This window comes from Tenrec ecaudatus, chromosome 4 (genome assembly GCF_050624435.1).
Source record: "Tenrec ecaudatus isolate mTenEca1 chromosome 4, mTenEca1.hap1, whole genome shotgun sequence".
Lineage (NCBI taxonomy): Eukaryota > Metazoa > Chordata > Mammalia > Afrosoricida > Tenrecidae > Tenrec > Tenrec ecaudatus.
Genome location: NC_134533.1, coordinates 172,140,763 through 172,153,672, shown reverse-complemented (window position 1 = coordinate 172,153,672; position 12,910 = coordinate 172,140,763). Strand labels below are relative to the sequence as shown.

At 49.8% G+C, this 12,910-nt stretch overlaps 1 protein-coding gene across 2 annotated transcripts in view; it reads left to right on the top strand.

Moving 5' to 3' along the window:
* Window positions 1-11,444: 11,444 nt before the first annotated feature.
* DLEC1 (DLEC1 cilia and flagella associated protein) overlaps window positions 11,445-12,910 on the top strand; it is a 60,769-nt gene continuing 59,303 nt past the window's right edge. For both annotated transcript variants that reach the window (XM_075547043.1, XM_075547044.1), the window contains exon 1: window positions 11,445-11,864. In XM_075547043.1, coding sequence (XP_075403158.1) covers window positions 11,457-11,864 — 408 coding nt within the window. In that variant the 5' untranslated portion in view covers window positions 11,445-11,456. The remainder of the gene's footprint in view (window positions 11,865-12,910) is intronic.

The following is a 12,910-nucleotide window of genomic DNA, read 5'->3' as shown; positions in this document are numbered from 1 at the left end:
GCCCCTGTTCCCTTACTTGGGAGACCTCTCAAGGCACTGTCTGAGCAAGAGGTCCCCTAAGTGGACCTCCCAGTCACAACTCAGGCGACCCGGACCCAAGGCCCTCTCTGCAGGCTACCGAAGAGCCCAGTCATGTGGATGGGGGATCCCTGGAGGGGCTTGCCAGGTTAAGGCCTGTTGAACCCTCCGGTGAAGCCACCAGGCCCATGAGACTACAAAGTCAACGTGAACATAGCAGATTCCGGTTCAACCTGAAGGAGGCCCAGCTAGCCCAGTCCACTTCTTCCCAGCTCAGCTTAGTGGCCTTAAATACCTTGGGAAGGGAGGGCTGCACATTCCTGGTTCCCTCTGCCACACAGGGGAAGGCTAGCTAGCTCCTTATCTCTGAGATACCTCTAGCATCGACCACCAGCTTACCCATCGTGGGCATCTGTTCCTCTCATGGGCCCCACTTGGATGTTGGTGGAATCAGCAAGCCCACCACGGCAGGCAGGCCTTATTTGAGGGCGCTAGCCTGAGGGTGGGGAGCATCTGGGGGCTCCTTTCTTTGCCTTCCCTTCTCCTCTCCTCTTCCCATGGCAAGATGCATACCCCTAGGCTGCTCTCTAGGGGTTAGAGGCTTCTCTGGCCTTGAAGCTTATCCCTAAGGCCACTATAATCATCAAGTCTTGCCTCCTGGAGCCCGACCCCTCTTCCCAGGAAGAGAGACCAGAAAACTCTGACACCTATAGATTCATCGTAATCATCATTCCTGTTCATTTGGGTCAAGTTTCTACCCTGGGCCGCAGGTCCCAACCTCAAATAGGATGAGCCAGGGCTCACAACCCTAGTGGACAAGCCCTGCTGCAGGCCTGAGAGGCTCTGGCTGAAACTCCGTGGGGGGGCTCTCAGGGATGATCACAGGCGCTGTCCAGGGAGAGTGAGGAGACCGGGTGAAGAAACAGGCAGGGAGGGCAGAGCCCTTTCTAATGGACGTTGAGGCTTCAGCCTTCAGCCCAGGGCTTCCTCTGAGATAATAATCTCTCTCTGCTCCAGAGGCCCAGGGTGGGGGGTACAGCCAAGCTGCATATCATAAACCCACTTCTCACCAGCCCTCTAGCCCAGACACAGGAGCTGAATCCTCCTCCCTGGACCAGGTTTGTTGGGCAGGATGGGCACGGCTGTCTGTCTGACTCAGAGCTGGCACACGCTGCCAGGTTCTTCCAGAAATGAGCGTGGGCCACGCCTTACTCAGGGAAACGAGGCCCCACAGCTCCGACCTGTGGGTCAGCCCTCTCCCTCCCTTCTGGGAGGCACTGCTTGTTTCTGCTGGGTGTAGGCTTGTGTGGGTGTGGATGACCACATCTGAAGGTTGGATGGGGCTGGGGGCCACAGCAAGCAGCTTGGACCAGAATCGCAGTTATTGGATTCTATCTCTTTGACATCCAGGGCCCTCTGTGAGCCCAGTCCTGGACAGGTGCCTAAATCACCTTCCTCGAAACTCAGCTCTCTGTTACCACAGCACAATGCTCAGGTCCTAGTGACTCACGGGCCTTCGTCACAGGTTTAGTTGGTGCGTGTGGGGCGGAGGGAAGGGGGGGCGTGGGGCCGCACCCACATGCCCAACAACTAGCTCTCTAATGTGGCACTGCAGCACCTCAGCTGGGTGAAACTGTCTTCAGCTTTGTGAGTGAGGCTCTGTGTTGGGGTGGAGGGAGGCTGGGCTTCAGGGATGTCTGAATGGAGACCTGACATTGACCTCTCCACCATCCCTGTCTCTGGAAGCCTTGGGGGTGCGGCGTGGGTGGTAGAAACCCAAGAATGCAAACTTTCAGGATGCTCAGGCTCCAGGCATACTGTGGGGGCTGACCCAGCCCAAGTCCTCATCTGTGAAACAAGTGAAGCACAAGTCTGGGCAGGTGAGGTGGACAAGGTTAATCTCACACCTCACCTCTTCCTGGTGGCATAGGGCTGCTACTACCCACATGCTCAGCAGTTCAAAACCACTAGTTGCTTCTGAGAGAGAGAGAGAGGGACCTGTGCTAGAGGGACGTGTTGCCCTCTTCCTGGCCTTGCTGTGGATCCTGGTGGCTACAGGGCCCAGCCTGAGACCCTCCACCTAAGGGCTGGCCCTGTTACTCACAAAATCTATTCCAGGGCAGTCAGTCCTTTTCAAGGTTCCCTCCAGAGTTGGGCCTGGGCCCAAGAGCAGATGTATCAGGAGGGAAAGGGAAACGGGGCGTTCCGTGGGCAAAGGTGAGGGTCTTCAGATCCAACATGCTGGGAAACCACTGCTGGCCTTGCCCAGGTCAAGATGAGCCCTTCGGTCATTGATCATCCCAGGGCAACTGGGAATGTCCTGGGGTTGCTTTTCCATAACTACATTTATGAGATACTATGTGTCTATTCATTTGTGACTACAGCTGTAATGTGAGGTTTCTTTATTCCACTGTGGATGAAGTCTTGATCCTTTCTCTGACCCTACCCCACCCTGCAGGGAGAGTCTTGTGCTTGATGTGTGGGGGAGGCTCCGGAGACATGCCCCAGACCTTTATCTAAGGGAGGAGGCCCAGCTCAACCTTTAAGGAGCATGAGAACTAAGAAGACAGATACCCTGGTGTTAAAAACAGTTCTATTTCACTTATTAAACACATATTTACTGAGCAGCTACTGTATCCACGTTCTATCCTGGAAGCTTGGGGATCACCAGTGAGTCAACTGGATTTAAATTCCCTGTCTCATAGAGCTTACGTTCTTTTTTTAAAAATTAATAAATCATTTTCCTGAGGCCTCTTACAGCTTTTATAACAATCCATACATCCATTGTGTCATGCATATTTGTACAAATGTTGCCATCATCCTTTTCAAAACATTTTCTTTCTACTTGAGCCTTTGGTATCAGCTCATTTTGTCCTCCCTCCCCCATGCTCCCATCCTCATGAACCCTTGATAAATTATTATTATTCTCATATCTTACACTGTCTCCCTTCACCCATGTTCTGGTGTTTGTCACTGTGCGTGTGTTGTGGTGTCAATCATTGTGTTCAGTTCCCCCCTTCTCTCCCCACCTTCCCCCTACCCTCATGATATTGCCACTCCCATTACTGTTCCTGAGGGGTTTATCTGTCCTGGATTCCATGTGTTGAGGACTCTTATCTGCACCAGTGTACATGTTGGAACTTACAATCTAATGGGAATTAAAGAGTTCCTATAATAAATAAGTTCCCAAGGGAGCCCTTGGTGGTATAAGGTTTATGCTTTGGCCTGCTAAGTAGGACTGCTAACCACAAGGTCAGCAGTTCGAAACCACCAGGGACTCAGCAGGGAGAAAGACAGGTTTTCTTCTCAAGAGTTACAGTCTTAGAAACTTACAGGGACAGTTCTACCCAGTCTTAAAGATTTGGTATGAATCAGCATCGACTCTATGGCAGGGAGCTTTTTGGTTTTAGAGTATATTAGAAGATTATAAGGACAATGACTAAAACAAGGGGGGGGGGTAAGGGAGTTCAGGAATGGAGGAAAGTTAAATTCTCAATGTGGTGCTTAGGTTGGATTTTAAAGGGAAGGTGACCTTTGAAGGAGGTGAGGGAGGGAACTCTTTGGAGATGTCTGGAGAATATTCCAGGCAGAGGGAACAGCCAGTGCCAGGGCTCTGAGGTGGAGTGTGTGCAGAGAGGAGGAGGGGCAGAGCGAGTGAGGGAGAGTGACAGGGAGAGAGTAGGAAACAGGTCCAGGAGAGTCTGGAAAGGGCTTCTGCTTTTACTTTGGGAGAAGTGGGGATCCGTGGGAAGGTTTCATACAGGAAGAAAATGATCTGCTCGTGTTCTAGAAGGGTCTCTCTGCCCGCTTGTGGGGGTGTGGAAGGAGTCACCATGGAGGGAGAAGGGTTGAAGCAGTAAGCCAGTGAGGAGGTTGGAGGAGATGGTGGCTCCAGTCTTGCTCCTGGTTGGGCTCTGGGTGAAGATGGAGTCGCCACGACTGGCCAACGGGGCTGCAAAAGGAAGAGAGGAGCCCCGGAGGCCTCCAAGATTTGGGCCTGAACAACGGGAAGGATGGCTTTCCAATGAAATGGGGGTGGCTGACTGTGTTGGTCTGAGTTGACTAGATAAACAAATCCAGAGACATTCTTATGTGTATAGAAAGAGCTTTATATAAAGAATAATTTTATATTAAGAAAACACCCCAGCCCAGATCAAATTCATAAATCGGATATTAGTCCATATGTCAGATACCAGCCTATAAATTCCTCTTCAAACTCATGCAATAACTGAAATGATGCTTAATGCAGGAAGATCACAGGCCAGTGTTGGAAACTCTTGTGGATCCAGTGGTGGTGGAAACATCTCAGTGTTGGCTTGCGTCTCCATGTGGCTCCTCAGCTCCAAGGCTCTGACTCCTTCAGCTTAGCTTCATGTGGCTTGTCACCAGGAATGTCTCACAAGGAGAGTGTATGTCCTTCCTCCAGGGAGGAAGACAAGTTCCCAGAATCCTCAAGAGAAGGCCATGCCCACACAGAGGCCTCATTGACTCTGGCCTGATTGACAGGCTAGACTCTGTCCGTTTGCGCAAGTTGACAGCAGATTATGTAACTGCCACACTGACGGAGGAACAGGTGCTTCAAGAAGATTGAGATACCTCCAAACATACACCCCAGAGGCGATGTGAAGTACCAGATGGTGTATAAGCCTGATGTTCTGGAGATAGCTGTAGGCTGGAGATGTTAGGTAGCCAGAATAGGGACGCGGGGATGTTCTCTCTAATGCCTGCAGAGAGCCACAACAAAGGTTGGAAAGAAATCAGGCACATTAATTAGATACCTATGGAAAGATCCAAATTGAGCATGCTCCAACACAAGCCCCCGGGCTCAAGTGGGAGGTTCACCTGGGTGCACAGGCTAGGCTCTCAGCCACATGCCATCAGACAGGTGGGTCTAGTAACTCAGCCAATAAGGTCAGCCAATCCCTTCAAACCATGCTTCCCCAGTCAGAGGAGATGAGACTCTGCCAGAGGAAGGCCAGGCCACTTTGACTCTTCACCTGTGCAGGTATGCTCTTGAAGGTAGGGGGCGGGGCGCACATGAGCTGGCTAGGACCTGGGGCCCGAGCTCCCTCTCAGGACTCTCTTTTGGGATTTCCTGCATTTGGCCCCTGGGATTTCCTGAAATTTCCCTTTTCATCATCAACATCATATGTTTTACAAACACGCTTCTGCCTCATGAATTCTTTCGGTGTTGTGAAGCAAGACTCGAGGTATAAATCACCCCAGAAAACGAAGAGAGAGCATTTGGGAGATGGTTCAACACATATTTAAAGGATTCATGCTCTCTCACATAATCCTGGTAGAAGCCTACTGTGATATACTCTTTGGGAGGGGGGACAATGTGATAATTATCCATGCCTATGGGACAGAAAATTTTAATGCTGTGATTAGAATTCTGTGCTATTCTACAGAAATATTGTACAGCTGTATAAAGTAGATGCAAATATGAACAAGATTGCTCTTTGGAAAATACTTGTAGTATCAAACAAAACAATCAAAACGAAGTATTGGCAAGAATCTGCTTAAATAAATTACAGTGCTTCCATGCAAATTCCCCTGCGGCTGATTTTTGTTTTAAGTAAGTAGTCTTCTGTCAGTTTTTAAAAGAAAGAACTCTCAATACATAAGAGGAAAAAATAAAGTAAGTGGCAGTCTCACATGATGATGTCATTTACGCTGTGTTTGTGTGTGTCTGTACTTAAAGGACTTCATAGATATCTGTGTTTATTCAGGCAGGAAAAAATTGCTGGCACAATACAGAAATAATCTAGGGGAAAGGGCTGGAGGGAGAACACAAACCTTCTACTTTGGCTACAGCTTTTTTTTTTTTTTAACTTTGATGATGTATTTTTTTTTCTAAAGTTTTTTTTAAAAAAGATACCAGAAATGTGTGTGAGCTCCCAGAGATGAAATTGTGATCAGCAGAACTGGTTGTACAATTAAGTCAGCTCATGAAATTCGAGGAGAAAGTCCCCGTGTTTTCAAAGGTAGCCTGTTTCTGGTGCAGGGTTTGAATCATCTGTTCATTTATTCAGACTGAAGAGAAGCCAATTGAGTATCAGGCCAAGAAATAGCAGTAAGTGTAGGCACGGAGGAAGCACAGAGGAAAGGAAGGAAGGGAGAAAGTGAGTAGGCTGGGATGGACAGCTTAATCCTAAATATTAGGATTAAGAAAGGCCACTGGACTTTGGGCTAGACCATGTCCAGTGGGTCATGGGGGAGGGAGGGCTCTGGGGAAGAGGAGAGACCTCTCCCAGGGTGGGTCAATCTTTTCAGATATTTGCCTCCCTGAGTTTCCCTGGCAGAAGGAGCACAGATTCATTGGTCTGTCCTCTTGGATAAGAAGAGGCTCCACCACAGCCTGGCCCACCAGGCCGTGATGATGATGATCCTGAGTAGAGCAGCCAGTCCACAGAGAGAACAACATGGCTGGCCCCACTATGAGGAATGATGCCAATCAGTGACTAAGGTCGATACAGGGGACAGCACCGGAGACACAGTGTGGGAATTGCACCTGACCTGATCCCACCACACCGAGGCAAATCACTGGGGCAGTGCAGTGGAACAGCAAGGGAATGGAGTGGCAAGGTCCCCAGGGAATGCTTAAAGTGGACTTTGGGGCCAGGGCGTGGTGCCCCAACAGACTGGACTGGAAAACGCTCCTAAGGGCCAGCAAATGATCCCTGAACTAACTACAAGCTTTTCTCTTGTGAACTGTTTTGTTCTGTTCTTTGTCAGTGGTTTGTTTTTGTTGTTTTGTTGTCTGGTTGTATACTGTTGCTTTGTTTTCCTCTGTCTTGTTTTCGTGCATGTTAGTGTCTCCACAGGTCTGTCTGAATAGGACAGGCTGGATGAACTATCTGGAGGAAAAACAACGGGACCTACAGTTCCGGGTGGACTTGGGGTGGGGGGTTAGGGGGGGATAAGGAAGTGGTGTTAACAAACCCAGGGACAAGGGAAAAACATGGGACCCCAAATGGTAGAGAAGGGGGAGTGGCAGGCATGGTGGGAAATGATCAAGGGTAAGGTTGCTTAGAGAAGAGGTATACTCTAGCCCAGGTGGCGACGAAGCATGGTAGTAGGGCAGGAGGAAAGTCAAGGGAGATGGAGGAAAGAGCTAGGAGTCAAAGGGCATTCATGGAGGTCTAGACAAAGACATGTACATGCAAATATATATAGGAGGATGGGGAACTAGATCTATGTGTCTATATTTATAGGTCAAGTATTAAGGTGGCGGAAGGACCTTGGGTCTCTACTCAAACACTCCCTCAATGCATGAATACCTTCTTTTATTAAATTGGAACTCTATGATGCTCACTCTCCCGACACAACTGCTGGAGCCAAAGGGGGTGAACAAGTAAATGTGGTGAAGAAAGCTGATGGTGCCCGGCTATCAAAAGAGATAGTGACTGGGGTCTTAAAGGCTTGAAGATAAACAAGCGGCCATCTAGCTCAGAAGCAACAAAGTCCACATGGAAGAATACACCAGCCTGTGTGATCGAGGGGTCCCAAAGGGATCAGTTACCAGGCATCAAAGAACAAAAAATCATATCATTCACTGCACACCTCCATGATAGGATCGCTGAAGACACATGGGTGCATAAGCAAATGTGGTGACAAAAGCTGATGGTGCCCGGCTATCAAAAGAGATAGTGTCTGGGGTCTTAAAGGCTTGAAGGTGAACAAGCGGCCATCTAGCTCAGAAGCAAAAAAGCCCACATGGAAGAAGCACACCGGCCAGTGCGATCAGGAGGTGCCAAGGGACCAGGTATAAGGCATCATGCAAAAAAAAGATATAAGTGTGTGTATGTATGTGTATATATGTGTATATGTATATATGTATATATATACCATATTAAATGAAGGGGGAAGTGCAGAGTGGAGACCCAAGGCCCAAGTGTTGGCCAATGGAGATCGCCTCATAGAGGGGTTTAGGAGAGGAGAGGGGTTAATTAGGGTGTGAGGTAGTACCGATGAAGAACACAGCTTTCCCCCAGATCCTGGATGCTTCCTCCCCCCAACTACCATGATCCGAATTCTACCTTGCAGGGCTGGATAGGACAGAGGCTGTACACTGGTACATATGAGGGATGGAGGTACAGGGAATCCAGGGTGGATGATACCTTCAGGACCAAGGGTGTGAGGGACGATGCTGGGAGAGTGGAGGGTGAGTGGGTTGGAAAGGGGGAACTGATTACAAGCATCCACATGTGACCTCTTCCCTGGGAGAGGGACAGCAGAGAAGGGGGGAAGGGAGACTCCGGATAGGGCAAGATATGACAAAATAACGATGTATAAATTACCAAGGGCACATGAGGGAGGGGGGAAAGGGGAGGGAGGGGAAAAAAAAAGAGGACCTGATGCAAGGGGCTTAAGTGGAGAGCAAATGCCTTGAGAATGATTGGGGCAGGGAATGTATGGATGTGCTTTATACAATTGATGTATGTATATGTATGGATGGTGATAAGAGTTGTATGAGTCCCTAATAAAATGTAAAAAAAGAAAAGAGGAGAAAAAATGATTAGGGCAAAGACTGTACAGATGTGCTTTATACAATTGATGTATGTATATGTATGAACTGTGTAAGAATTGTATGAGCCCCAATAAATTGTTAAAAAAAAAAAAGAAGAGGCTCCACACAGTGAATTGCTCTTAATCAAGCAATCGACGTGGATAAACCCACTCTTAATTATAGAGCTAAGCAGATTGGTTCAATTCTCTTACCACCTACACAGTCTTCCTGCATTAAAGGGTCCTCGACTATATGTGGACAACTGGACAAATTGGTCCATTTATCCAAGCTTCCTTCACACGCCCTCACCAAAGCCACCACATTGGGGCATATATCAGTCAGCCTTTGGAGCAGGGGCGTGTGGGAGACACCTGGCTAGCCTCCATCAATGGGCTCAGAATGTTTGGGCAAGTAATATTAGAGTCCCAGGTTCTTAGAGAGAGGCCACGGTCTCTTACCGTGTGGAGAGAAGGGTGCCGCTGGAGGAGGGTGAGAGCAGGACCCTCTATAGTCCAGTGCAGGGACCCTGGCCTCCTAGCTCAAAGGGTTGGAAAGCGACTGGAAAAGATTCGATGGGGTGCTAGGTTTAACTGAGAGAAGCGGAAATGGCCAAGGTCTGTGGGCAAGTATCTGGGGCTCCTCTCAGGAAGTGGGTTTTAGGTTGCAAGAAAAGCAAACTCACTTCAGGAGGAACAAGCATGGTTCGTGGTATGTGCCAATGACAACAGTTACCGTGCTGTCATGAAGCTGGCCATGTGTGGTCCTCGTGCCCATCTCTGCAAATATAGCCACCCATCTGCTCATACACACCAAGATTTAGGGGGTCATGTGGGATGCCTCTGCTTTCTCACCTCCTGTTCTCCAGTGAGTCTTGCCAGTTTTAACTGTCACATCAATGATGCAGAAAGGTGAAGCAGGATGCAGGAAGATCATAGGCCAGTGTGTGTAATCTTGTGTATCCAAGGCCAGTGAAAACAAGGGAGGGTGCAGGCAGCTCTCAGGGTCAGGCAGCCCATATGGGGCCACCGCTGGAGGCAGGGACAGTTCCAGCAAGCAGGAGCAAGAAGTGGTAGAGTTGGGGGATGGGTCCCCAACATCTCTTATAAAAAGACCATGCCTTCCAGGGAGGCATAACCATGTGTGGCAGTTACATAATCTGTCAACTTGCGAAGGCGTTGAGTCTAGCCTGTCAATCAGATAACAGCTTGATGACCTCATTTGGAGGTGCAAAGGAGATAAATAGCTCACTGGAGGCCAGATACAGGTTCACTCCCTGGGAGACATTCCTGTTGACAAACCACATGGAGCTAGATGATACTTTATAGAGCCAGCGCCCTAGCGCTGGGAGGCGCCACGTGGAGACCCTTGCCAGTGCCAGGCTGCTTCCACCCCCACTGGACCACACGATTTTCTATATACTGGCCTGTGATCTTCCTGCATTCAGCATCATTGCATGGCTGTGTGAGTCTAAAGAGGAATTTATGGACTAGTATTGACATAAGACTTACGGAGTTGATCTGGACTGGGCTGGGGTTTTCTTAATGTACAATTGCTCTTTGATATAAAGTTCTATCTTACACATGAGTTTCCACCTATTTGTTTCTCTAGTCAACCCAGACTAACAAACTGGGCTAGCACCTGATTGACAGGTTGGACTCCACTCCCATCTCCACAAGTTGACATAGAATCTAACTACCACAGGTGGGTCACTTGAGTTAACGCTTACCTGCCCTTTAGCATGTGACTTCCCTTCCCTTCCCATCCCTGGTAACCACCCAAGAATGTTTTTTTTAGCATGAAAATCCTTTCTTGCCTTTTTTAAAAAAACAGTGGCTTCATACAGTATTTGCCCTTTTGTGATTGACTAATTTCAGTCAGCACAATGCGCTCCACGTTCCTCCATGTAATGAGGTGTTTCACAGATTCTTTAGTTTTGAAATAATCCAATGCGCATGTGCCAACGTGCATTTATCCAATCTTCCACTGACATGCATTGAGGTCTCCAGCTGCTTGCTCTTGTGAATCGTGCTCACCTGAACATGGCTATGCAATCTATTTGTGCATTGCTCTAGGATAGAGACCAAGTAGAGGGCTTACTGGGCTATATGTCTTTTCTATTCCGAACTCTTTGCGGAGGCGCCACACCTCTTTTCTATGGACGGTTCCAGTCTCTCCGCCTTTGTTGTTTTCATTTAAAAAAAATTGCAATTAATGCTGGGGTGAGGTAACCCTGATCTCTTACACATCCCAATCTACACACACACACACACACACACACACACACACACACACACACACACACACTACTTCGGGAGCTCCTCGAGGTCAGAAGCAGCATCTTATTGATCTCTGTCTCTCCAGCTCCTGATCTCTTACACATCCCAATCTTCACACACACACACACACACACGTCGCATCCCAATCTTTACACACACACACACACACACACATACACACACGTCGGGAGCTCCCCGAGGTCAGAAGCAGCATCTTACTGATCTCTGTCTCTCCAGCTCCTGATCTCTTACACATCCCAATCTTCACACACACACACACGTCGCATCCCAATCTTCACACACACACACACACACACACACACACACACATCCCAATCTTCACACACACACACGTCGCATCCCAATCTTCACACACACACACACACACACACACACACACACACACACACACACACACACACACACACACACACACACACACGTCGGGAGCTCCCTGAGGTCAGTAGCAGCCACTGGCACTTGCTCCTTTGGCACCGCACACTTGGCAAGCCGGCCCTAAGGAACACGATGCGGAAGACGCCGATTCTGATGACGTCAGCTCCACCGACGCTTTCCTAGAGGGCGGCGAGGCGGAAGGGGCGGGACAGGAAGCGGAAGTGCCGCCCGGCGTCAGCCGCCGCTCCGTTGCCATGGAGAGCGAAAGCTCAAGCGAGCCCCGAGTCGCCGAGTCGGAGTCCTACCTGTCCCGGAGGGCCACATGGGGGCCAACCACGATCCTGACGCGGTCCCGCAGCCCCAGCCAGTCCTCCTGGAAGTCCTCCTTGCTGTCCTTCTACCCCGATGGCCTCCACTGCGGCGTCAGCGGCGGCGGCCATCGCCGCGTCGCGCCGCTGGAGTTCACTGGGCTTGCGGAGCCGCAGCTGCAGCGTCTTCGCGCCACCTCGCTCAGCACCCAAGACATCTCGTACGTGCTCACCAGCGTCTTCGGCAGCCTGTACTCGGCGGAAGTGTTCGGCGAGGATATGTGCACCTGCCTGATCCAGGCCCGCGGCAGCGACGATGAGCGCCACGAGCAGTTCGTGGACTCGCTGCAGCAGGTAACACAGCCAGGCACCGGGGCGCCGTCGCTCGCTGCCCCGTCTGCGGCCCAGACCGCGCTGGGGAACCCAGAGGAGCCTGGAGGACCCAGCCATTCACGTGCCACCACCTGCCAGGGGTCTGGCTCTGTGGGAAAGAGCCAACCATGTCCATGCTGCCTTTGAGCCTGACATTAGGGAGAGAACACTGTACCCGGGCCTGTAACCGTGCACACATACTACAAACATAGGGCATACACAGCCGCTTGATTTATTGCAATAGTACGTATATATCAATAAAATAAATGACTGGTCAGAGAGTTTACGCTAATAAAGCCCCACCCCCACAACAGTGCCACCCTCCTCTGGATTCTGACGCCTAGCAACCCTGTATCAGGTTTCCAAGGCTTTGTACGTCTTTACAGGAACAGGTAGCCTCGCCCTTCTAATGTGAAGCAGCAACCCTCTACTCATGCATACAAGGAGACAGGCGGCTGATGGGGGCCATTCAGCTGAGCCTGACTCAATGATCCCTTAAACATGGCCGCATTCTCCCTGGGCTCTCCCACAGGGACCCCTGCTACCTCTGTGCCCTGGTATACCTCCTTCTCAGAACTACCTCTGTGTTCGCTTTGCCCCTTGCCTGTGCCTTACAGACAGGTTTCCTTCCCCACCCTTCCTTCCTACTTCCTTCCTTCCTTCATTTAATACACTTTTATTGAGCACCTATGATGTGTTCCACCAGGAACCCTGTTGGCATAGTGGTTAAGCATTGGGTTACTTAACGCAAGGTCAGCCGTTTGAACCCCCCAGCCTCTCCTCAAGAGTAAGATGAGGCTTTCTATTCCCATAAAGAGTTAGTCTCAGAAACCCACTGGGACAATTCAAACCTGACCTCTACAGGGTCGCTATGAGTCAGAATTGACTTGTTGACAGTAAATTCGGTATGGTGTGCCACACTCTGGTCTGGGCAGTGGGGATTCAGCAGTATAGAACACAAAGGTCCTCTGTCACGCCCAGTCTAAGTGGGCTAGAGGGATTAACAAAATGAGTCTCTGTGCGGTATA